We start from the raw sequence: 27,860 nt of genomic DNA, 5'->3' as shown, positions 1-27,860 counted from the left end.
GTGTGTTTACGGGGTCATCTGTCACCACACTCAAACAAACATGCACATTCTCACACATGTACACACAACATCACTACTGATAACATAACCATCCAAGTGAAGATGTAGTATCCATAGTAAAGAGACACGCACAGACTTTAACTGCTATCATGTAGTCGTGTGATGACATTTGTGACACCCTCTTTGAGCTGTGTTGTAAATGCTTTGGCAGACAGGCTAGCATACATGTAATACAGATAAATATTTCTAATCATTTGACAAATGGTCAATGACTTATGGACAATTAGCTACAAAGTCCCGCCAGTGCCCTTGCAATGATGTTTGGTTTGATGGTGGCCATGTTTTTCAATAAACTTTAAATCAACTATATACATGTACTGTGTGTGTGTGTGTGTGTGTGTGTGTGTGTGTGTGTGTGTGATATATATATATACAGTCAAACCTGTCTTAGCGGCCACCTTGATAGAAGGGCCACCTGCCTATAGCAGCCACTGAAAAATCCCCCCCAGCAAATTTACATGTTATAGACCCTGTGTATAGCAGTCACCTGTCCAACGCAGCCAGCAGCCACCCATTTTGTCTCCCTTGGTCAATATCTGACCTGCATATAGCAGCCAAATTACCAACTCAAGTAGAAGCTTCATGCACGAAAAAGTTTTGTTTTTCAATCAATGAAGGCGTCGTGTGTAGACTTTAATTACTGAGTCCTAGCTCAGTCACAATCATTCACAAGATCCACACAAACTGTCAGTTGTTCCACATAAAAAAGACGTCTTCTTTTGAGCTTGCTATTTCCTGGTCAAACATGTAACTTTAAGAGCATTTGCACCAAAACATTACTGCAAATTAGGCTGGGAACAGGACGTGCTCCCAGCGACGCTACAATAAAAAAAAAAACATATGCTAGCATGCATGCGGCAGCGGGAGCAAAACTGAGTTCGGTTGTACTTAACTGAAGTATTTTATCAGTTATCAGTTATTATTCAGCCTCTAGCTTCCTTTTAGTAAGTAAAAACCTTGGCTATGATTGCACTACATTGTCATGTAGACCTACAAAGTACACTTGGAAGAACAAGAGGTGAATAAATGTATTGCAACTGATGTGAAACTGATGAGGGGTAGGATTAAATATGCTTTGCTTCTTCCTACTCCTTTTTGGACATGCTAAATTGTGAATTGTACTATGTGATGTGCTACTGTTTGACTCATGCATGTTCAGGATTAAAACCATGAACCATGATAATAACAAGCCTAGTAGTGCTGTACAACTTTTATCAGCAGTCCGCAGTGCCATCTACTGGTCAACATTATTATTATTATTTTTTTCCCTTTTTTCCTCTACTGGTCAACATTCAAACTGGACGCCAACCTGTCTATAGAGGCCACCTGTCTATAGCGGCCACTTTTGCAGACTCCCTCTAGTGGCCGCTATAGACAAGTTTGACTGTGTGTGTATATATATATATATATATATATATATATATATATGTGCATGGCTCAGATCAAGGGTACCCTTTGCTGTCTTCAACTTCACTTGAGTAGTATTTGAAATTGTTGTTGTAACAATGTGTACTATCCCTATCACTCTGACGTTTAGAGAGTGAGGAAGCTTACCAAACCATAAATTAAGCCTGTTCATGTTTTTATTTTGTGCTAGCACGGCTATGTTGTAAAAAAGTGTCTATATTTGGACATTGAAATGTTACATGTAAAGCATGTCTACTTTTGTTGTGAAATTAACAATATTTTCTCTGATAATTTTGTCATGATTTCTACTTAGAATTAAAGAATGATGTCTGAAATTGGTTTCTAATGTGTTTTATTCAAATACTCTCAGTGTAAAAAACAATAACTGTCGTGTAATCATGAGTGAAAAGTACATAACCTTCATGTCCGCCTGCCGATGAAAATTTTGAAGAACATAATTCCATGGAAAAACAAACCCCATGATGATTATAATGGTATATATTCATGGAATAATTACTCAACTCTGCAACTAAAGTGATTTTTTTGTGTATAAAAGAGTAAAATAAGATTATTTGAACAAAAGTCTAAAACACCCAGTAATGTACGTACACTTTGAGCTCACAGCGTAAATTGCGTATTGCTAGTAAATATTGAATTTGAAAATAAAAAGTGCCTTCTTGGGCCAAACAAAACTTGTGTCCTTCCGCCGGTTATTCGCCAAATACGCGTTCAGCAGGGGAATGTTTCGTTGTATCCGCCATTTTGTGTTAGCGTAATGTACGTTCAGTCACGACCTCGGCAGAATCAAGCAGCATCATTCAATTCGACAAGCAATCGGCGGTTTAACAACCATTGTCAAGTCTAAGGTAAGATTTTTTCATTTTTATATATATTGGAGAAGATCTTTATGCAGCCGTTGACAGCCGTTTGTTTGACAGCCGTTGTTTTTACCTCTCGTAGGTCGCCGTTTGTCTCCTGTGCACGAAGCGGTGACAAAAACACGTGAAAAACACGTGGCAAAATTATTCATCATTACTAGTCGGATTTTACTTACTTTTATCCGTCATATTATATGTCGTTGACATTTATCCAAACCAAATAAAGCGCGTTCATTGATAAATTGCTCTGTATTTAACCCGGAAGCCATCGGCGTGTCCCTCATGGGAGGTCAAAGATCGCCTTATAATTTTAGGTCTTTACCATGATAATTCAAGAACCACTCACTCAGTGCATTTCACTGAATCCTGGCTCATGTTGCCACAGTGCCGCAATGATTAGCTTGTATTGTGGAGTTGATAGGTCAAAGTTTATGTCATTACAGTCTTAAGAAAGGCTGATGGGATTTGTAGTGTTTGTAGTGATACAACAATGGCATGGTAAGGACTGAAGGTCAATTTTTCTTTGCCATATTTTCAGAGCTTTAACTCAAGATGTAGATTTGTCACTTGTTTTTATTTACTTTATGATACTCTCTCAAATATAAGTTACTTTTCTAACAAAAGTCAAATCTATGCAGAGATAACAGCATAAAGTCAACACTGGGTTATGTGCATTACATTTAAGAAAGAGTGAACTTTGGAGGGTTGCTATGGGAAATGGAAGATGTCTCGAGCTCTGGTATGTTGGGTGTGTGTTTTGCAATGTTTGAAGTTTGTGTTTATAACATTACCAAGGTCTATCCACGAGTTTGACATTTTACCCATAATGTAACACTTGGGTACCCTTGATCTGATATATCCATCCATCCATTTTCTATACCACTTCTTCCTCATTAGGGTCACGGGGGCATGCTGGAACCTATCCCAGCTGACTTCGGGTGACAGGCGGGGTACACCCTGAACTGGTCGCCAGCCAATGGCAGGGCACATATAGACCACATATAGACAACAACAACCATTCACACTCACATTCATACCTATGGACAATTTAGAGTCGCCAATTAACCTCACCTGCATGACATAAGAACGGTCCCATTTTTTTTCCCATTTTTCCCATTTTTGGGAATGTGGGAGGAAGCCGGAGTGCCCGGAGAAAACCCACACGCACACGGGGAGAACACGCAAACTCCACACAGAAATGCCCAGGGGAGAATCGAACCTAAGCTGTTCCTCTATTGGCCAACGTGCTAACCACTAGACCACCGTGCGGCTCGATCTGATATATATATATATATATATATCAGATCTTTATATATATATATATATATATATATACACACACATATATATATATATATATCAGATCTTATAAGTATATATAAAGTCACAAAAGTATTTAAATTTTTAAATTTTAATTTAATTTGTAAATTTATTTTATTATGTATATATATATTTTTTTAGAACTAGGGTGGAAATATTGGATTTCCAAGTATTTGAATGATTGCTTTGGTAAAGGCTTAAAGGTCTAAATGAATTCAGTCTTCTTAAATTAATCTTTTCTTAACCAGCCTCAACGTAAACCACAATTATCCTTCATACCGACCGCTGTCAGGCTCTACAACACCTGCACCACTCGAACCATGTGTCACTATGTATTCTTTACTTGCGTATCTTGCTTGCTGCTGTAACAAGTGAATTTCCCTGCTGTGGGATAAATAAAGTACTATACAATTATAAATCGAGACATATGAAATTCTAAACATGAATAAAGTGCCTTCAAAAAAAGGATGACCTTCACCATCTTTGACAGACTTGTTAAATACAGAAGGTTTGAAATGATTCCGAGCATGGACACGCTGTCAGCTTTTATGTGTAGCGTGAAGGTAGGATGTGATGCAACATAAAGCAAAGATTGAAGACACATGTAGAGATAAAGCACACTCTTACTGACTCACATGTGGAATTTCATATATATTTTTTACCATCTTAATTTCCACAGAGACCTAAAGAAAACTAATCATGCGCTTTCCCCATTCAGGACGGACCACTTCATTTGTTCCTTTTCATCCTCTTTGTGTGACTCACACTGTCTCACTGGGCTGATTCACATGTTGTCCACGCGGGACAGTGATGAAGTGTTGCGTAAGTCCACGCTAACAAAGTGCAGGATGCCGCCGGTGGGAGAACAAAGACATATACACCACACACACACACACACCACACACACATACACACACAGGCCTTCATCTCCTCTGCAAAGCCTCTCAAAGCTTGTGATCTGACACATTCTTGTTAAGATGCAGCATCCTTGTGATGTTGAAGAAGAGGATGCTCTGAAGGAATGTCCACCGGAGGAAAAAGTGGAAGGAAGAAGACAAAAACTACTAGATGTCCTTTGAACAAAATTACAGCATGCTCAAATGCAGCTCCAAATTAAAAAGACTGCATGACGCAACAAAGGTTGGCTGTCTCGCTGCTTGCAAACACTCCTTTCTTCGCAATCAAACGACAGAGTAAAGCAGAGGTCGTACTATTTGGAGCTCAACCCAAATTCTTTCTACTACAGTTACCCAAAAACCCAGGATTCGAAATGCTCATGTCATGTGAGCATATCACGTGAGAACTCATGAGACTTGAGCTCAGTGAGCATCCAACCATCCATCCATCCATCCATTTTCTATGTCGTCCTCACGAGGGTCGTGAGGGTAGGCTGGAGCCTATCCCAGCTGACTTCGGGCGAAAGGCCCCCTCCAGCCAACTGCAGGAGCATCCACGCAATTATCTCTAAAATGTATGTTTTGCTTGTTTTTTAACATCACTACAGAAGAATACCAGCGAGAAATATGATGACAACCATAGAACCACACATTCATACGGCCACATAACATGACTGACATCATATCTCATGCAATTATATTACTAATGGCCACTTTTCACACTGCATAAGGCATGGATATCAACCCAACCTACCACAACCATGTCAGGTAATACTGTATATTCCAATAATAATAATGCCATTTACAAATATAGTGACTTTCTCATTTTCCGAACAATTCTATTCAATTCCATACATTCCATTGTCATGTTATTTGCCTATATGTGTGTGCCATGCTGGCTTTAGAAACTGGATAGATAACCATCATCAAAATGATTATTTTACACAACGAAAAGAGAATTTCACATGTTCTTGTAGCCTTGTGACCATGTATTCGTGACATCAAATAAAGCATGGAATCCTTAAAAACTGCTAAAAAACAGCAAACTAATCATGGTTTCCTATAGAGACCCTTTTATAATGTTTTTATTACATTGTTCTTTATTTGTGAATTGTCAATTTTGCATACTTGGCCATGACGTACATGTTTGTTTTTTTTTTAAAGGCTTTAAAAATACATACAGTATGTTTAAAGTCAAGTATTTGTGTTATTTAGTATCATTCGGAGCGACGTTGCGATGAATACAAACAGGGAAAAATAACTTTTTTATTGCATGAGTGGGAAAGCAGTATAGTACATCACAGAGAGCAGTCATCTTTCCCACAGTATCATCATGAATGGTAGAAAGCAGATTACCCTCATTATTTCACAGATGGAAATACCAAAAAAGATGATATGAAGTTGAAATATTCACTAACTACTTTGTAAATATTGCACCAAATCTGGAAGACAGGATCCCAAATTTATTTTCAGTGAACGAAGGGTATGAAATTATAGACAGGAATCCCAACTCCATGTTCCTCACTGAAGTGACAAAAAAGGAAATCATTGATATTGTCAAATGTAAAGCAAAATCATCAACTGATTGTCATGGAAGTGAAATGGAAATGAAAAAAGAGTTATTAATGACATCACAGAACCGCTGACAGACACCAGTAACTTACCATTTCAGACTGGTATATTTCCAAACAAAATGAAAATAGCTACAGTAGTACCAACTTTCAAAAATGGAGATAAACATCAATTTACAAACAACCAACCAGTTTCCTTATTACCACAATTTTCCAAAATCCCTGAAAATCTATTCAACAGGGTGGACAAATTTATAAATAAGAATGAATTAGCTCGAGGACAGCCAGTACGGACACAGAGCTAACATTTCAACTTCCATGGCACTATTGGAATATCCGAGGACATTACCAACACTATAGACTGCTAAAGTGCGCAGCTTCAGTATTTATGGATTTGACAAAAGCTTTCGATACAATGAATCACAATATACTAATGAAAAAACTAGAAAGATTATGGAAACAGAGCGTTAGTTTTGAACTGGGTAAAAAGCTACTTAGCAAACAGGAAGCAATATGTGAAGCTAAGAGAACATACAGTGGTGTGAGAAAGTGTATGCCCCCTTCCTGATTTCTTGATTTTTGCATGTTTGTCACACTTAAATGTTTCATATCATCAAACATATTTAAATATTAGTCAATGACAACACAACTGAACACAAAATGCAGTTTTTAAATGAAACCTCTAATTATTAAGAGAGAAAAAAATCCAAACCTACATGGCCCTGTGTAAAAAGTGTTTGCCCCCTAAACCTAATAACTGGTTAGGCCACACTTAGCAACAGCAACTGCAATCAGGCATTTGTTTTTCACCATTTAATATACACAATGCTTAACTTTTTTTATCACTTGTGTGACAGTTAAGAATGTTAATACGGCACTGCGTCATTAATCGAGTTAAGACTAGGTGTTTTTATTGTTTTACATGTTAATAGCAACACTGGTTAACTTCCTTTTACACATACAGGCCACTGAAAAATGTATAACTGTTACTTACGAATTGCCTGTACAGCTAGAGTACAGTTACAGTTAAACATTTGTGATGGCAGCAGTTTATTTCTATTTAAATGATTTCCGATGGGAGAATTATTTCTAAATCGGAACAAACTGGGGTGTCACGGACTAAACCATAGAGGTTCCACTGTATAAGACAAGGTCACGGACGCCGCAAAGCACGAGGGAAGAGATAGGATGGCGACTCCTCAGGATGAAGAGGAAGCGTACTATCACAGGAAGCAAGAGACAGTTCCTCTTAATCGCGGCTCAGTTTCCTGCTTGGCTCCCTAGAGGTGGACATCATCCTCACAAACACACATATACTTAAAGCTACGCGGGCGGGCATCCCACACAAACATCACATTCTGTTGGGCCTCAACATCAAAAGTGGATTACAGAGCAGACGACCGCTAGCAGACGTAGCCCTTACTGTATTATATGTTGACACCACCAAGTCTTGGACTCGGACAACGGCTAAAAACTGTAATAAAAACTATAATTTAAACGCTGCACTCTTAATAGGTTTAATACAGTCTCTAATTAGAGAGTGTGTGCGTGTGTTGTTCCAGGTCAGAGGGGTGATGCTGGGCCAGACCACAATAACCTCTCCTAAAGAGATGCTAAGGGCTAACATTACACAAATAACACATTGCCCGGTCTGGACTCTCTCTCTTTAAACATCCCTGCCATGCAGAAACACAAACCCGATGACAGTGTCGCATTAAACATACAACTGACTGTTCCTCTAGCCATGCTTTGTACAACAGAAGCTAAACAAGATATCAGAAACAGCTCTCAGTATGATGCAATGCAGCTGTACTACCTAGTTTCATCTATTGCACCATGTGTGTCTGCATGTTTTTCATATGACTGGAATGCGCAGTGGGACCCTTAAATTAAAGGTCAGCACATTGAAAAGGCTAAAGCATTGAATCATTCATAAATATTTAAAAATAAAGGTGACGAATGTGTTATCAATTTTAGATTGACGACTGACACAGGCGTCGACACAGACTACATGTCGTTAAAGGACAGAGAAGCTGTATTGGCTGAGTATAGTGGAGGAGTGTTACCTGTATGGACAAAAGTATTGGCACAGCTACATAGTAGTTCATCTAAAATGTGTCTGATGGGCTTCGTCGTCACCAAACACCTCAAAGCATTGGCGAACACAAAAGCGTCTTCCCTTCACCTTTCTTACAATGTTGGGAGCATACGATTGTCCAAACAAGATCATGAGGGCTCCCATCCAGGGGTGTCCCAACTTTTTCCAGTGAGGGGCACATACTGAAAAATGAAAGGATGCAACGGCCATGAAGATACAGTATGCTAAGAAGTCATATATATTTCAAGAAAAAACTGCATCTTAGCTTTGTGATGTAGGTGAAAAAGCCTATTATCAGTATGAACTTCATGCTTTGGTATTTTTTTCCCCATGTTTGCTGTTTTTTTTAAATGTTCCAAATATTTCAATGTTCTTTTAAAATAATCTTTGTACATTTTCTTTTTGGAATATTATGACTTCATTCCCATATTATAACTTTTTTGCCAAACTAATTTTCCAAAAAACTACAACTATTTTGTTTTTTTTTCTCATAATATTACAACTTTAAAACAACATTTTTTCTTTAATATTTCAACTACTAAAATGACATTATTGTTCCTCATAATATTACTATACATAAGTTTACTATTCTCGTAAAATTGTGACTTTTCTTCTTATTAGAATACAACTTTTTTCTCTTAATATTTTGATTTTATTCGACAGCTGTTTTGTCCATATCCGCAGTTTAAAATTTTTTTCCCAACTGTTCCAACTTTCTTCTCGTAATTTTCTTCTCGTAATTATGACTTTATTGCCATAATACTACATTTTACATAAGTTTTTCGGTGAAGTAATTTTCCAAAAATTACAACTTTATTTGATAGTTGTTTTGTTTTTCTTTCATAGTATTATGACTTAAAAAAAATTCAACTTTATGTTAATATAATTAGCATAAAACATTATTTTTTATTGTTCTCGTAAAATTACGACTTTTTCTCATTAGATTTCAACTTTTTTCTCTTAATATTTTGAATTTATTCTTCTAAAATTATTGCTGATGTTTCCATTTTTGCTGTTTTCTTTTTTTTATTGTTAAATTATATTTTTTAGAATGTGCTGTGGTCCAACCTCTGCTATGACTTTTTTAATTTGTCCTAATTGTTTCTAATGACTGTGCGTATATTACCAGGCAGAAGTTGAAAGTGCCTCCACACATTTGCATGGCACTTTTGGTTGTGTAATACTTCTACTCCTAAACCGCTGCACACAAAAGGGTGAAAATGTGTCACACCAGCCAGACTGTGTTGCCTGTGCTATTATTTTTCTGACAAATACACCACATGGTGGCGCGGTTACTAACTTTCACACACTGTTCTATGCGCTTTGGTTAAAACACCCACTGTAACTTTAGGGTATTTAGTACACAACATGAGGGGACGGACAAGCACGAGTGTAAAATTTCAGCAAGATTGGTTGAAAAACATGGCCACGATAAAGCAAAACGTCTTTTACAGGGGCGTGGGCAGGACACTGCACCGAATTCCCCAAAAATCATGAACTATTTGTCTAATGATTATAAAACTGAATAATGACGATATCTGTATTACATGTATGCTAGCATGTCTTCCAAAGAATTTTGAACACTACGAATAAGGGGTGTTGATTCTTCTCTGGGAAACAGTGAAAGTCGCACATCTGCTACGTTGGGTTTGTAATTTAAACTGTAAAGTTACTGTTGTCATTGCAGAGACTTGAGTTTGTTTTGTGGGTCAAGGCCTGCAGAGGTGGACCAGAGTGCACAAGGGGGGCAGGCATGGCCTTAGGGCCAATGGCCACCAGTTGCATGGGTGGATATGTCTGTGACTTCTAATGTGTTTATTTTCTGGAGAGGGGGGTGCTGAGTTTGCGCTAGCAGTCATTATCAAGGCACACGTGCACATGTACACCCACACTGTGGCAAAGATAACAGTGGAGATGGCTCTCCTTCACCATAATGTTTCCCACGCGGCAAGGAGACCACAGAGAGAACAGTGCTTCATTCATGCCCCCGTCTGTGTTCATCAGACAGAAACAGTCTGGTCGGCTTTGGACTGGAGCTTGATGCGATAGCCTCACAGTCGACATCATCAAAGAGCAAAGGAGCCTGCAACCCATTTCACACTGCCTGTAAAATCAGACCTTTTTCCCGGCTTTTATCGTGATGCTATTTTATTGTACAAATGCCACAAATACTCAGTGGTATCAGGCAATTTTTCAGCTTCTGAAGTAGTATCAGAGTCCTACCAGAGGGATGATGACACCAGTCTGCAAGACAATTCTAGGAAGTTTAATACCAGAGACTCACTTCTCCCACCCCGTTGTGTTGAAAGCAATTGTCACCGTCTGACATATTTCATACGCCATAGCTAGCATACGCTACTGTATCGACTTCAACATAAAAAGATAGTCCTGAATTTGTAATGGTAGACACTGCTGCATGCAGATGGCAAACGTTTGCTTCTTGGTCAGGGCCCCAACACTCCTCCCACTGGAGCCGTCCACTTCTGGGCTTGTGTCAGGAATGGAAGCCGATGTAAAAATGAAGCCAAACAAATAATGCGTTTGGCTGTTGTGACCACTGATGAAAAAGCTGAGAGACGACATCAACATTTTTTCCCCTCAGTCAGGTCGTCTTATATTCAGGGTGTAAAATGTTACACGTGCAAACCAAAGGGTGGCGCCAAACAAATTAGAGCTTTTCTTCCCATCACTCATACACACACCAGTGACCTTGAAAAATGCAGAGACCATCTGGCTTATTATCTCATGTCACTGTGTGCCAGTGCACACAGTTGCAGCACTATCAATTTGCTTGCTGGGTTCTGTATAAAAGGCATATGTGAATAAATGGCAGCGCTACTGTTATTTGTTACTATTTTTGCGGGATGTGTGAAAGCTACCTGCTATGTTAGCATCCGTGCTAATCACTTTTGACTTTGACACATAACTATTCTGTGGGACAGGGGTCGGCAACCTGCGGCTCCTGACCTGCATGCAGCTCTCTAGCCTCTTTCTTGTGGTCTTTGTTGTGGCTCCATTCGCAATGCTTGAATATTTTTTTAATAGCCAAGTGGGGAAAATGTGCATTTTTTAAAATGAGTTAAAAATATCCGACTTCCTGTAAGACCATGAATGCATCCTGGCTGAGGTCTGATTGGTGACTGGAAGAGCGCGAAGAAGGGAGGGGGAGCCGGTGTTTGCATGCCTTCGTTGGTTAAGACGTGACAGACATGTCTTTTCCCCCCAGGTTAAACTCACCATCAATATATCCCCCCAAAAAGAAACATCTCAGAAGAAAATAGAGCTTTTAATTATGCACAGACAGATTCCTTTGTCTTCTATGCCAACGATGTTGGCTTACCTACTGTATATGTATGGTATGTGGCGAGAAACAACCAAAAATGCTCAAAGACTTTTTCAAAACAAGCACTCAACACTGTCTGAAAAGTAGTCAATTATTTCAAAGTAGACCTGCATGTGTAGCAGTGGCCACCACTGTAGTCCAGCCCTGCACAGGAAGGGCTCGAACGAGCGACTGCATAAGTCCACTGATTGATGGGCTCCACACACAGGAGGTGATGTCCATTCATTTTCGACGGAACCTGCGCGACATGGGCATTATCGGGAGTCTCTGTTCTGCCAAGCAACACGCAAAATTTGTGCGTCTTAAATTTTGTGCTCATGCATGTCATCATGCAGACGCTGGCTTGCGACATGATTACAGAAAGTTGAAACATGTTTTTATTGCTGTTGCCCAGAGGAAGACCCCTGTCCACTCATTGTTTGGTCAATGAAATTCCCGCTTTTGTAGGTAAACACGGAGGAATAATACTTGCCGTGTCAGATTTTCCCAGAGCTATTGGAAATTCTAAAGAAGAATATAGAGACATAAACAAAAAAGCAGTGGCATGGGAACTGCACATTTCTTGAGGCGTCAGGTAGTGAGGTTTAACCAGGATACTATTACAACCCTACTAGTTGGCATCCGTTACACATGCATACTGCATTTCTATTTGTTGTATCCTGTTGTTATAACTGCTAAAATTAAGAAAGATTCAAACTTTTAAAAGTTTATAAGATGTCGTATTAAGCTGGTGTGGCTCCAGACTATTTTTCTTTAGTGGGTGAGGGGGCAAATGGCTCTTTCGATAGTAAAGTTTGTCAACCCCTGCACTAGGGAAACCACTCAATTTATTTATATAGCACCAAATCACAACAGCAGTTATCTTATGGCACTTTACACATGACGGTCACATTCATAAATAAAAACAGACAACCAACCAACCCCACATGAGCAAGTACTTGGCGACGGAGACAAGGAATAACCCCGTCTGGGGAAGAAACCTTGAACAGAACCTAAGCTATGTGTGGTGGCCGGGTGGGTGATCTTGCGCAGTTTCACAGCCGAGACCAGGGATCTTGGGCTCAAAAAGGCTGGTGACCACTGATGTAGATCTTAATCTTACAATATAAAAGAAAGATGACAATTTTTGGAAAGTGTCATTCTTACATTACTTAACAGTAAAAGAGCACATCATCAGTTTGGAAAAGGTAAACAATCCCATACTCAAAATATCATAATGAAATAATATAATGGGGGTGTAACGATTCGTTTTAATAATCATTTGATTCGTATCATGATTCGTGTTTGCCGATACGATTCAAGAACCATTTTGGTTAATTTAGAACGAAACGATCCAAAACGATTCATAACTTCAAATCGATTCAGTAAGTTTTTAGACAAAAATTCAACCAGTGTGACTGTGAAATAAATACCTGGATACTGGACAGTGAAGGTGACGTTTCCTAGATTCACATTGTTTTTTGTAAGGGAATCAGGTATAAATGATTAATAATGCTGACATACTCAAGAATAAATTATCAATGACTACAAAAAAATTGTTAAAAATGCAATACAAAATCAGGAGGACCAGAGGGTGGTATAGCTTGGCATGATGAATTATTTATTTTAAATAGTGCAATCCAAACCTGCACTTTGCACCCTAATGTGAGGGACGTTATGCAAATTCCTCAGCAAATTAATGTGGTATCTTCAATTTGAAACCGGGTGGATGGCAGCAGGAGCTTTTTTTGTGCTGATAATACCAGTTTTTGTGCTGACTATAAATCGATGCATCAATGTAGTAAATGAATCGTTACACCCCTATAATATAATAAGACAATAATAAGATAACATAACAACGTGCAACATTTCAAGCTGAACATGACAGTGATTTCAACACTCCCGGTAGGAAACAAAGGTAGAACATTTCAAAGCAAACAAGTGACAAAGCAAAAAACCTACTATACTCAACTCCGTTGGTCTGGCTGGTCAAGTTTTGTGCCCTTGTAAAATCCAAAGACGTTCCAAACTTTAGTCTTTTTTGGGGGGATGTGTTGAAAATCGTTTGCGGCGATTAGCTAGGCGATGACTAGTAAATAGCGTTAAGTAGTGGTGACTAGTACATAGTAGCAGGCGCGCTGGCAAGCGGCTGGCTAGCGGTCGGCTAGCTAGCACGCCTACTACTATTTACACCCATTCTCGTCTTCAGCCATGGCAAGTTATGGAGCAAGCATGACAATCCTTGGGACAATCCAATTGAATAATCTAAAGATTTATTACTGATTCTTATCGATACAGGAGGCTTTCACCGGAGCATCGGAATCATTCCTTTGTCAAACCGGATATCCGGTCACATCGGTTTATCGTTAACAACCCTAATTTACTCTGGCGGCAACAAGTTCCCATGACACTGCTTTTTTGTTTATATCTCTAGATTCTTTTTGAAAAATGTCAAATAGCTCCAGGAAATCTGACACAGCAAGGATTACTGAATAGCCTCCTGTCCACTCATTGGTCGGTCAATGTAACTCCCGCTGATTGGTCCTTGTCTGGGCGAACATTTTTCAACTTTTTGGTATTGCGTCGCAAGCTAGTGTGTGCACGATGACATGTACGAGCACAAAATTTAAGACGCAGAATTGTCGCCTGTTGCTTGGCTGGACGGAGAGTCACGCAGGTTCCATTGAAAATGAATGGACTAGTGGCGATGTGTGTGGAGCCCATTATGTGTCAGCCCTAAACCACGACACATGAGAAACACAGTCTTGCAGCAGAGAAGTGAATCCATTAAAAAAACAGTATTTCTTGAAGAACATCATGAGAACAATCAGGTCTAGTCCAAACATTTCCACGCACTCTGTGGGCCTGCATCTGGGGTGTAAGAGGATGGGGGGCTGGGGGGTGAGGGTGGGGGGTGTGTGTTTGGGACCATATCTTTTTCCACAAAAAGTGACCAATGTGAAGATAGAGACGAGATAGTAGTATGGAATGAAGACTATCTTTTGGCTGAACCTGCATTCCACTATGGGGACAGTATGATAAGCCTCTTGCTTGATAAACGACCAGTTAAAGCTTCTCATGGTTCCATGTACAAAACACAAGAGGGACGTTGGACAGAAGACAAAAAAGGGGAGAAACTAGGGGGGTAAAAAGTGTATTTCTTAGCTGATAGATGAGGGTGTGCAGGAGAAGGAGGTTGGGGAGAAGGGGGCCAAAAGGGTGGCGTTCCTGTTGGCTCATGCCTTGATTAACACCAGGCCTCCTGACAGACAGGAAATGACCCGGCCAGCTCATAGCGCCAGGAGAGCTTCCATCTGGTGTCGAGGCCGTGGAGGAATTCTTCAACTAAGAGCTCAACTTCAAGCTCAATGAACACGTTAAATAAGAGCCACTTCACAAAAATAATGTTTGAGGGCATGAAGACAACACAAAATGGAGTGAGAGGTGAAAAAGCGACTAAGAGTCAAGAATGGAGGACATTGCTCGCTCGTGTTGGGGAGGGAAGGGGTGGGGGATTTTAGGGGCTGGAAGAGGGTGGGGAAAGCATGAAGGGACAGTTTTGGGGAGGAAAGCGGGTACATTAGGACAGGTCATCTTTCAGTGGAGACTGGAATTCTAAACAAGTCCACCCGCAGATAAAACACAGATATACCAACAGAAACAAGCCACTTTACGAGAAAGATAAAATAACCTTGCAACTAGATTTGAAAATTGCTTTTGTTTGCTTTTATGGCCACAGAGTGGGTGACAAAAGATTTCCACAGAGTATGATGAGAAATCCTTGTTTTTTTCCCCTCTCAATTGAAACAATACCCAGCATCATATTGCATATTGTACATGTGGCAGTTCTCATAATGGCCTAAAGTACTACAAAGTTGTCACATTAAGGAAAGGGCACATTTTCGACAAGCTCACAATGCTGAAAGGTATTTATGCAATATGCATGTAAGCACCACGGAGTGACCATGGTTTCTGTGTGTCCACCTTTCACCCTGAGGTGGCTACACAGTAAAATGATTTCATTTTAATGGTCCCACATTAGTATTGAGTATCAAGAGGTCTCATAATAGTGTATTGGAAGTGCCTTGTCCAAAGTCTAGCCTTGATGCTGGAATTACAGACAATATAAAAGTGCTTTTAGTAAGTCCCATTGGGAACATGGTGCATCATGCTAGGTTACCCTATTCACTGACGAAAATTAAAATAATTAAATTTATAACTCCCACGTCTGTAGCTGACTGATGTATAGTTGGCAGAATTGCAGGTTTTATTTTAAAATGTGTAGTGAAGCCTGCTTGTTACAAAGTGGTGGGCATATACACAGGGCATCTAGCTAGGGGTGGGTTAATGGCCATATCATGTCATGAAGAGCCGCAATTTAAAAAGTGACCAAGTGAGGAAGGTGGTATATTTTTCTCTCTTTTGGTGCTCATACTGCAACAACAAGCAACAGGCAACATACAATAGGTTCTAGCGACATTATGGTTAATAATGTGGTTAAAAGAGCATTAAAGCCACTTTTGCTTAATAGGGGACCTTTAAATAGTACTAATTTATAGTACTAAAGTACTAATACTATTACTGCTACTACTTTTAGCATTTATTTTTAAATATACATAATCAAACATTTCATTGATTATTTAATATCAATGTAAATAAATGTGTTTATTTACCTACAGTATATACAAAATAGTCGCAGGTGCTTTTGCTACATTCACATATACAGCTAACTGCTGCATTGTCTGTACACACTTAAAATTAAATGTATTTTTATAATTGTTGCACATCTATTTTAATGTAAACAGCCATGAATTGTCAAGTGTAAAAGCTTCAGCAGTGATTAAAGGGTCACGAGCTGACCCTTGCTTGCACTGACACGTGTGCAGGGTCCATGGGATTCACGCGTAAGTGTGTGCGGTGAAGTATTTTCGGCTCTTGTCTTGCCCAAAGTGTGTGTTTGTGCGTCTGCATGGGCTGTGTGGCTGTCTCCTATTTCAATCTACGAGCTACGCTTCCCCGCAGAGAGACAAGCCTTTTATGATGTGCATTTCCTGCCATAAATAAGACGAAGAGGAATTCTCCTCTGAGCATGAACACGGCCCACAAAGCAAACAGAGGTGTAAACACTACACACCAGACGGACAAAGTGACACGCTAGCAGCGCTGCTGGTGACTGCACAGAGACTCTCCCAGAGCTCGTGTCCTCTGGAAGGCTGTCATCAAGTTGCATTCAGCAAATATGAATAGCATCCTCTATGAGCCCCTTGGAGGATTTACTGTAGCAGCGGAAAACATGTTTTTAATTTGGAAAGCTAGACTATGATGCATCAGTATAGTAAATTTATGACTATATGATTTCAGTGTTGTCCCTGTTGTCAGGAGCTTCTTTTACAGTTTAACCATGAAATAATGTTACAGGGGAACCTCTAATCCAAACACTAAATCCCAGAAAGTTATACATTATGGAATTAAATCAAAAAAGTGTTGTGGCAAAATACAATATGAAACAAAACAAACAAAAACTAGGGATGGGCCTTAGGCTAAATTCCCTTGATCAACTATGGTTGATTAATCAATTAATTGCTATTACTTTTAACAGAATGGGAAATCGGAACTGTCTGATTGTTCTGCACGCATGTCTCCACGCCAGTGTCGTATCTCAAATTCCCAGAGGTGAGGTCGTCAACCTCTGGTGGTAACAGTCAAGTACTGCAGTCCATGTTTGCTAATCGAGACTAATGAAGATAATTTCCACACAATCCACAAGTATCAATTTCTATGCTCCTCAAAATGTAGTCATGCTTGTCTTCAGCCTATCACGCAAGACATCGGACAATCCAAGTGAGCGGCTAAAGGATTGACGACAGGCGTGTTTTGCTTTGTCTTTGTCTTTTTTGTGTTTTTGTTTGTGAGGACACCATAGAGGGAGACATACAACCAGGCAATTTTAAGGCATTTTTTTTGCATAAAGCTGCTAGTTGTAAGCATTGTCGTCCTGTACATGCATCTCTGTCCTGGCTGCTCAGTACAATATGGCTATGACCACAATAATTCCCTTATCTTTACACTTGTATAACAGTTAAGGATGTTGAAAAGTTACTCAAAACATTGCATGTACAGTTAAAGGTGTTACTATGGCCACAGTTTGACCCTGGAAAAGATTACTTCTACTTCCGTTGGGAGAAAAAGAGCCATTATTGCTTCTTGTCCTGTTGGAGTCAAGCAGGAAAGAAGGCAGCCGACATGAAAGAAGGCGACAAGCGTACAACGTGAGGAGACATCGTGGAGACCCGACCACAAACCCCACCACTTGGGGGCAAAGTGGGCGGGGCTCTGACCACGACTTAGTGTGTGGTCAGGCTCGTCTGGCCCTAGCAGTGAGAAGCTGGAGATGGAGATGGACCTCCCTTTTTTAATTAGAGCCTGAGCTCTGTGTCACCAGCTTATCTGATCAAGTCAACTATGGGGAACAACGCTACCGGCTGCTTTCTTCAGACTGGGCTTTGCACCATATATGTCAATATGTGTGTGTGTGTGTGTGTGTGTGTGTGTTCGTGAGAGACAGACGAGGAAGTGCAACAAAGTCCACCAATTAAAAATAATTGGGACTAATTTCATAAACACAGTGCAACAGGGAGAATATATTTAATCAGGCGCGATCATTAGACCAACTTATGCTCCGCTTCCTCCAGCAACAAGCTTTAGGGGCGAGGAGGATGCAGAGGGGATGGGGGTGGGAATGCAAAAAGATGTGGAGTAGGAAATGAAGAAAAAGAAGAAAAATAAAGAGGAAAAAAGTTTTTGAGACGTAGGCAAAAAAACGAACTGCGACCCAGCGCCTTTCATGTCCTCCGACATGGCCCATGTTGCGGTGCCAAGGCAAACAACAGCGCCGTTGGGGGAGGTCCGGCGCTCTCGTTGAGACACCCACCTTTACCACCCGACCCCATCCTCAGCACCCACCCCCCACCTTCTTCCTTACACGGGACAGTATGAATAACAAACCCAGGTTCCATATGGCATCACTGTAGCCATGTTAATTCACATTTCATTACTTTGTCACTTTATTTTCACAACTCCGATCCCATCTGGTACTATCACTGCCTTCAAATGCACCACCGTCAAATTAAAAAAGAAGCTTGAAGATAATTCTCCTGCATCGCCTTGATGCACAGGTGTCCACTTTCCTTCCCACTGACGGCCAAATTCTGAAAAATGTACGGATTCGGGGTATTTTTCTACACAAGCTAAAAGCAACCCATGTAGATGTGCTAAGAAGTCAAATACAGTATATTTAAAGAAAAACAGCCTGCATGTCAGCTTTGTGTTATAGGTGACAAAACCTATTGTTATTAGTTTTGTTAGTATTAACATTGAATCTCTTTCTTATTACATGATGCCTTTTTGCCCTTTTTTCAACTTTTGCTGTTTTTTAAATTTTTTATTTTCTTGTTAATATGGACGACATGTATGTCATGCATTCATTCAGTAATTAAAAACATGCGATCAACAAAGGTTATCCACCCAGCCAGGCGAAGAGTGAGTGGAGCTTCACCTCAGTAACACTGTACAATAAACGTCTGATCACTGTAAAAATCATCCCCCAACAATGCAACCCAGCCCTTGACCAACATCACCAAGAAGGCGAGCGTGTCCAAGCTTTGCCTTCTTGGCGAAAAAGTGGAAAAATAGAGCAAAAAGGCATAGTGTAAGTACAAAAAGCTAAAATGTTGATAATAATAACTAATAAAAACACAAAGATGTGTCTTTAAATATATGTATAATGTTTTTTTATTATAATGAAAAAAAATAAAAATTTTTAAACTCCGACAAAAAAAACAGTCACACTTCGCGAGCGGGTGATGCTGCGAACACAGAGTGCAGGTAGCATTGCAAGGTTTATATTGTGCGCAAAAAGCACTTAATGTGCGGTTCAAAGTCTGCCACTTCCATATTAAGTTACCCTAACCCTATCATTCACAGTAGCGATGCCATAGTTCAGTTTGATTGACATCTGGCTGCCCTCTTCCTGTGGGACAGCTGTTCTCTAAATGAGAAATATCATCACGTTTTAATGTTGCGAGATCTTGTGACACCCCTAGAAATTATTAATGAAGTAAAGTAAATATTACAGTATATTATTATATTATACATAATCTATTATATATATTTTTTTATTATAGTATTATAATATATAAACTCTGAGAGTCAATATTAGCATCATGTACATGAATTAGGCTATGTATTATCATTGTTTGTTGGTCGGACAATCAGCGAGCTAGCCAGCACAGTTACACAAGCAAACAATTTCCAATTCCATTTTGTAGAAGAGTGTTCCATTCCATTCAGTGAAAATCTGGATAAGATGCAGCTTGAGCAATTAATTGTCTTATCTTTTTGCTATTACAATCTGTTTGCATTGAGATCAAGTGGTGCAAAAACCCACAAAAGCTAGCAGATGGAACTGACAACAAAAAAAATTGCTTTTTGTGACAGTTAACCACATACTGCCTCCTACATGACTGGAGTGGAACTGTATTGCACAACTTTAGGACTATGGCGGAGGTCTCTGCTCTCTATTGTGTTAACGTACTTATTGTTATGACCATCTGTGGACTGAGCAATGACATTCCCACCAGTGGAGCTGCACACAGTCAAGCTAAGCCCCTGTCCTGCTGAGATAATGTCCTGGGGTAAGGAATTAGGAAGATTTGGGTTGGCCCACTCGCGCTCTCTTGCTGAGAGGAGAATATTTAGGACAGGAGAGGAGGATGTTTGAGTGTGCACCAAAGAAAATAAATCGCCACCATGGCTGACAGGAAGCACATCCAAGGGGGCCAGTGTGAGCTCTCTCGCTCTCTCTCTAGCATCATCAGTGTAGCTGTTACCACAACTAAAGCCAGGCATTAGCGCTAACGGCTTGGGAGCTATTTACAACCTGCACACATCACACAGCTGGGCCACGCCGCAAACTGTGTGGCAGCAGCCAATCAGGCTCCATGTTTCAAGGTCCTGTCGTTGGTTTTCCCACTGTGATGTTGCCTGCAGCTGATCAGGCTTTTTTTCACATTCAGTGCTAACTGTGCAGCATTTGTTTCTGCAAGAAGCAAGACTTCTCTAGGACTACTTCATGAACGTGCTGTTACGTGGTATCTCACAATGGGAGCTTCAGCCCTCACATTTCAGCAAGCATTTTATTATATGTTAGAAAACAGACAATAGTATAGAAAGTTAACTTTGATATGCTTGACAGTAGTCAGTGTACAGCTGGTATAGCAGCATAGATTTACTATCCACGGAAAATGAGTCAACACACAAACATTATTGTCTTAACAGCGGGCAACACAAGTGAGTAACACCATGTATACATGGTGGTAGCATCATGGTCTGGGCTGCATGAGTGCAGGGGGAGCTGCGGTTCATTGAAGAAAAGAAGAATTCCCACATGAAGCAGAAACAAGGCTGTATGGCAGTTTTCCGACATTACGAGAATCTTAAAAACAACTCCAAGATGACAAGTACATTGCTGAGGAAGCTGAAGGTGATGGAGTGGCAAGGTATGTCTCTCCAAACCTGAACCCAATTGAGCGACCATCCTGTGGAGCATCCTCAAGCAGAAGGAAGAAAGTTAGAGGAGTGTATCTAACATCCACCAGCTCCACCAGTGATGCCATCATAGAGGAGCGGAAGAGGATTCCAGTAAAAACCTGTGCACCTCTGGTAAATTCCATGCCCAAGAGGTTAAGGCAGTGCTCGAAAACAATGGTGCTCACACAAAATATTCACACCAAGGTCACAAATCTGGACGTGTTCACTGTGAGGTGTACTCCCTTGTGTTTCAGCTGTTACGGACAATAATGGCTGTGTGCTTGACTCATTTTCAGTGGGTAGTAAATCCATACTGCTGTACAAGCTGTACACTTACTACTCTGAAGTATATCCAAGTTTACTTTCTATAGTGCTGTCATTTGACAACAAAATGGCTGCTATCTAACATGGGGTGATGATGACATCAAGCCTCTATTCGATATACTGTAAATTCTATGTGATAAAGCATACACTCACTTTGACTTTTACACCGACTTTTTACCGTGTGTGATTTTACACAATACTGTATACGACTGTAAGTAGACCAAAGACAAGAAGGATTAAACATTCCTCTCATGGTGACCAGGTTCCATTCAATGTCTGGTTCCCATTTGAGGGCTTTAATTGGGGAGTGGGGGTTTATGCCACGATCAATGTTTTCCTCCAAGAAGCTACCTCCTGCCTCATGTTACTTCATCGGCCACCGCCATAAAAACACTCACGTGCACGATTGCGCATACACTCACACACTTACTGTGGTTTAGAAAAAAAGAAGGTCCATAACAGTTCCTCTAAATACACACATGCACGCACGCACGCACACACGCACACACACACACACACAAGCACACACTTACAGACGCTGACTAAAACACACCTGGCACACTATGACAGGGTCGTTTCCAATGAAGTGTTTATAACAGAGAGTCAGGGCCCCTCAAGCCGAGTCCAAGCGCTTTTCGCCAAGTAGAACAGGAAGTCAGACAAACTGTGAGCGCAAAAGATCGATCAACAGTCTAAACTAGTGCTTTACATAGAAGTGTGTTCTATGTGAGCCTATATGTGCAATATGAGAAGTGTGTTATTTCACTGAGGGTGTGTGCAAAGGTACTAAAAGTAGCTCTAATTATGAACTATGTGGTGTGTGTGTGCAGGCTGAAGGTTAAAGATGCTGTTATTGCAGGAGGCTGGGGTGTGGATGCAGACTGTCCATCTAAAGACATTGACCTTCATCTGCTCCATCCCAACACAGTACAAGAGAAACAAAGCAGACACTTTAAACACAGACTATTTTTACAAAAATTAAAAGTTAAATGGTAGCTTTTACTATTGTTGGGAGTGGTCTAAATTGGAGGGATTTTTTAAGGGACAAGACTACAGTATGTGTAAAAAAAAACAGTTAACCTAGTAGTATAGTGCTTACAAACGTAACCTTCATCATTGACTAGATTATTTTTTAGTCATGTATTAGTTTAATCCAGTGGGTTGCTAAATTAGTAATTGCAGGACGTTTGGATGAAATATATGACTGGAAACAAGATGTAGTTCCTAAAGAAACTCTCTCTCCTTTTGTATCAGTTATGAAGAAAAAACAACAGGGTTCCTATTCAGAATAACGTTTGAAGATTGGCAGAAAACTGTGACAAGAAAATTATTTTATACATTTAATAATACATATTTTCTGAAAATATTATACATGTAAAATACTAACATTTATTTTATTAATAAATAATTACAGTATAACAAATACAAAAAAAGTTTATTCTTTTGATATAGGTCCATAAATCCATATAAAATTTAAGATTGTTTGGTGAATTGGCTACTGATTTGACCTTTGAACTAAGATACCTAAAATATAAATTGGGTTGGACCTACTTTAAATTTGAATGGGTTCACATTTGAAAACTTACCTTTGGCCAAAAACTAACAATGTTAATAAGCATCATTTAAACCCCAGAGCATTGTAACTTGATAATCCCTGAAAATGTAAACATTGCCTGTAAATTGTTCACAGTTTCATTTACTAAACAGGAAGTAGTTGTCTTACCTGTGAGTTTTTGCAGTAACGGGCTGAGTGCCATCTCTCTGGTGATGGCCAGCGTGAGCGCTCCCATCAGCTCCCTCTCCAGCTTCTCCAGTTCCTCCTCCTGGGCGTCCTCCTGGTCTGCTGGCTGCGCCTCGTCGGCCATCGAATACAGGTAGACCAGCAGGAGGATCAGCTCGTCAGGCCCGCATTCGTCTTCCCCGAACCTTGAGGCGGACCCGCTGTCCTGGCCTCCTTCGCGGGGCTTCATCAGGGGCAGCAGCTGCCTCAGCACCACGGGAAATTCAGCATCTCCCAGAGCCTGAGATGAGTACACACAAAAACACCTGATTACATTACAAAAATGCTTGTGTAATAATGTAACAACTGGAGTATTATGCAAAAGCCACCATTAGCAACGCTATAATGACCATATCTAACAAGCACAGACCTCCTCCAAGATCATATTGTGTCCTGCGTACACCTTCATCCATGTTCTCACCAAACTTTAATGGACTCTTCTTTTGTCCATGGTCCAACCCTCAACAAAGTTTTGTGGAAATCATTTTCATATATATTTTTTTAGGTATCCTGCTTTATATGTCCTACTAGTTACCGTTATATTAGATAGATACTATCTACCGTTATATTAGATAGATAGATAGATAGATAGATAGATAGATAGATAGATAGATAGATAGATAGATAGATAGATAGCTTTCTGGATAAAAAAACATTGGCGTTAACAGCTGTGGCTGTAGGCAACCCCCCGATGTAGTCTTTTTTTGCAATAAAGCCACAAGATGGCAGTAGCTGCATTTACCATGAGTGGTCAGCATCCAACATATGTATCTACCTCTGGACAAACAGCACAAACCTCCTTATGTGCAGGTCACTGCTACGGGACATCAATGACACTGTGGTGGCTTCTGCCGCGTTATGACATGGTGTGGTAGAGACCGAAACAGGAAAAGATTCAATAAACTGATTAGGAAAGTTGACTTTGTCCTAGGTTGCCCACTGGGCAGAGGGATGTTGTATAGCTGACGTTTGTGATGGACAATCCCTCTCACGCCCTGCACGGCCCTGTTGAGGCCCCGAGCAGCTCTTTCAGCAACGGACTGTTGTATCTGCAGTATAGGAAGGAGTACTACCACAGGTCATTTCTCTTCACAGCCATAATACTTTACAACACACAAATTATCTACATAAATTGTTTTTTTTTCTGGTGTACAATATGTGTACAGTCGTCCCTCACAGTTCAAAAATTGCTCCCTCACTAGCACTCATCGCGGTTTAAAAAAAAATAAATAAATAAATGATTGCTGTTTTGTGGTTAACTATGGCCTATTATTAGTCATCAGTAATGTTATGAGACATGATGTTAGACTACATTAGCTTTCACACTGCATGAAGACCAGCGGTTCTAATAATGTGAAACCCCGTGTTTAGAAAATCATAAACAGGTTTTCTATGCTCTAACTACAAAAATATTCCCTTTATTTTATTTATTTATTTTTATTCACTTATCGCAGTCGGGCCTGGAACCAATTAACCGTGATAAATGAAAGACGACTGTGTGCAATTTGTGCGTTATTATAAAGTTATTTTTTTTCCCTACCCATACTACTTTGATCTTTCATTCAATTTTTATTTGAGTAATTTTTATTGTTGTCCTGTTTCTATGTTAATTTCATACCGCAAAAGTGGAATTTTCCCCAATGTCGAATAAAAAAAGTTGATCTTATCTTTATCTTACCTTCGTGTTCTTTAAAATGTTGGATGCGCTACTCAACCAGTTACATTACTGTGGCATATAAGCAGCCCCATAATACATAACAACTGTGCAAGCGACAGAGGTAACACATCGTTCATTTTCATCCTTGTGGTGGATTTGCAGGGTCATTGGACTGTTTTCACTCTCACATTCTGCCAAGATTTTAGGGCAGTATTGAGGAGCAGTGACCTGTTTTTGTGAGACTGTCTGAAAAGAACCGGTCCCAACAGTCCCACATGTGGGTTTGAGCTGAAGTCCATGACGCTGTAGATCACCAGACTGTTTAAAGGAGGCTGAGTACTCTCACAACAAGGATGAGCTCATTGAAATGTTACACAAAGGGTGTGGTTCTAATCTGTCTGATTAACAGCATGAATGTCAGAGGACTGAGAGTAAGAAGTGAAGCAGAGAAGAAAAGGACTTCAGGAAGATGCTAAGATAAAGCTTTTAGATGTCAGGACAGCAAACAGTATCTCACAAAAGCAAGTGTACCCCTCACACTGCAGCATTTTTATTACAGTATACCTTCCCAAGGGATAATACTATAGAAAGTTAACTTGGATATACTTTAGAGTAGTCAGTGTACAGCTTGTATAGCAGTATAGCTTTACTGTATGCTGAAAATAACTCAACGCAGAGCCATTATTGTCTAAACAGTTGAAACACAAGTGAGTAGCAAGATACGGTGGTGGTAACGTCTTGGTCTGGGGCTGCACGAGTACTGCCGGCACTAGGGAGTTGAGGTTCATTGAGGTGAAGATAGATTCCAACATGTACTGTAGGGTTCTGCATTGTATGAACAATTCTAGTTCCGATTCAGATTCCTCGTTTTGATTCCAGTTCAAACGATTCTGGATTATCGTGCTTTTAAGAGGGTCATAAACATTTGGATGGTATAAATGAGGGCGCTAACTAGAGTTCTTTTTGGATTAATTGTCTGAACTTCTCCATGAATTTTTTTCATGATATGAACTTTTTTTAATCAACTTTACTATGAATTTCCCACACAGCTATTTTCAACCAGTATATAAACAAAAAAATTCAGCTTGAATATAAATATTATGAAGTTTATTTCAACAGGAGCAGACTTTCACAAAAGGTTACTTTTGAAAAACTCATGAAAAAACATTTCCACATATTGTATGCTGTTGTTTATATATTAGTGAGTTAGTGATGCTGCAGGCACTAACCTGGGCACAGAATATCAAACAACAACTTGTAAGGTTTGTCTATGAAAAGTACACAAGCTAATGTTAGCTGGATGTTTGAGTTGAGCTACTGTACCGTATTAGCACTAGTACACTTTGTTTGTTGCCTCAATGTTGGTGTAAGCTACTTTTCATGACACCCTTATTTACAGTAGTTACAAGTAAACAGAAAGTGGTGCACATCGCTCTTCTTTTGAAGGCGGAAGCGTGTTATGCGGGTTAAGAAGGTCTCTTGACTTGCTAAATGAGACATGCTGTGTACATGAATAAACTTGCATGCTGCAGGCGTGGCTAACGTCCTTTATTTACACCGAACCATAAGATTAGAGGGCAACCTGAAACCCTCGGTTACATTGGCATGACACAGATGTCATTTGTTGTTTGACGTCCCTTATTGTGACTGCTTAGAGGAAGGTCAATGGAGCGCGTCCATGACGGGGCACTCTGTTATTTGTACATCATGAATCTGGAGGTGTTTCACCATGTTGGTCGTGCACCCCTCCTTTGCATGATACCACTGTGTTGCAAATGTTGCACTGAGCTGACTGCTCTTTTTTTTATGAAGTTAAGCCAAACTTTTGAGCCGCTTCTTCTTTGTTGGTGTTTGCAGTTATTTCTTCTAGTTACTTCTTTGAATGAATCGGAATATTAGTCCCGATTCCCATTGATGCTTAAGATTCGATGCCCAAACCTAATGAACTGTGACATTGTGAAGCAGAGCATGATCCTCAAACAGGAGGAGGAAAGGAAGGTGGAGGATTGCAAGGTGTCTAACATCCACCAGCGCCACCAGTGACGTCATCGTAGAGTGGAAGGGGATTCCATCTGCAACATCTGCAACTCATGTGAATTCCATGTCAAAGAGAATTAAGGCAGTGCTCGTAACAATGGTCCTCACACTAAATACTCATCATTTGGACATGTGCACAGGGAAGGGTGCTCACTTGTGTTACCAGCTGTTTAGATGGCTGTGTTGACTCATTTTCAGTGGATAGTAAATCTATACTGCTATACAAGCTGTACACTGACTACTCTAAAGTACTGCATCAACAAGATTCATTCATATAGTATTGTCCCTTAAGAAGATGCGTTAAGTTAATGTGAAGAGTTTTGTGTTCCTCTTAAAAGCAAGACTCTGTGTTCTTTTAGAATTTGGACGCAGTGGTGGGCCTGCTGCAAGGGGTGAGGGGGAATGTGCACTGAGCCAAAGACGCTGTATAGTCAGACTCAGGGATGAAGGCCAAAAGCCAAACACCCCCTCATGAAGAGACGCTTGTGGAGAAGGACTACATGAAGGCTTGTACTGTACGTTGACAACGTATGAGGTGTCACGAGAACATACTCCAATGCGGCCTAAAGCCAAACCATCATTTCTAAGGAACATTCAAATGTAATCTCAGCATATTTGAGTACTTCCCCAAAAAGTGAACTCACGCTAATGGACAAACAATGTTGGGGGAATTTCCACTGAGCAAGAAAGGAGGGAGTCAAAAGGCTACCATTAGGAGTCTCACTTTGAAATAGCCACTGTTTCACTGGAAAAAAACACCTCAAAAGTCGCCCAAAAATGTAGTCATGCATGACGTCACACAAAATTCAAGATAAAGGATTAATAACACAACTATTGTTAGATTTGTCTCTGCATTTCTGTGTGAGACGCTACCGTCTGTCTTGGCTGCTCAGCACAATATGGCTGACAATAAGATGACAAA

The 27,860-nt window shown here is 40.1% G+C and overlaps 1 protein-coding gene across 2 annotated transcripts in view; it reads right to left on the bottom strand.

The window, feature by feature from the left end:
* Positions 1-27,860, bottom strand: part of scfd2 (sec1 family domain containing 2) — a 149,838-nt gene that overhangs the window by 51,085 nt on the left and 70,893 nt on the right. For both annotated transcript variants that reach the window (XR_008572667.1, XM_054789294.1), the window contains exon 6: positions 23,188-23,485. Coding sequence is in view for 1 of the 2 variants with exons in the window: in XM_054789294.1 (XP_054645269.1) it covers positions 23,188-23,485 (298 nt within the window). In the remaining variant the exon portion in view is untranslated. The remainder of the gene's footprint in view (positions 1-23,187; positions 23,486-27,860) is intronic.

This window comes from Dunckerocampus dactyliophorus, chromosome 10 (genome assembly GCF_027744805.1).
Source record: "Dunckerocampus dactyliophorus isolate RoL2022-P2 chromosome 10, RoL_Ddac_1.1, whole genome shotgun sequence".
Taxonomy (NCBI): Eukaryota; Metazoa; Chordata; class Actinopteri; order Syngnathiformes; family Syngnathidae; genus Dunckerocampus; species Dunckerocampus dactyliophorus.
This window is presented reverse-complemented; position numbering and strand designations above follow the sequence as displayed.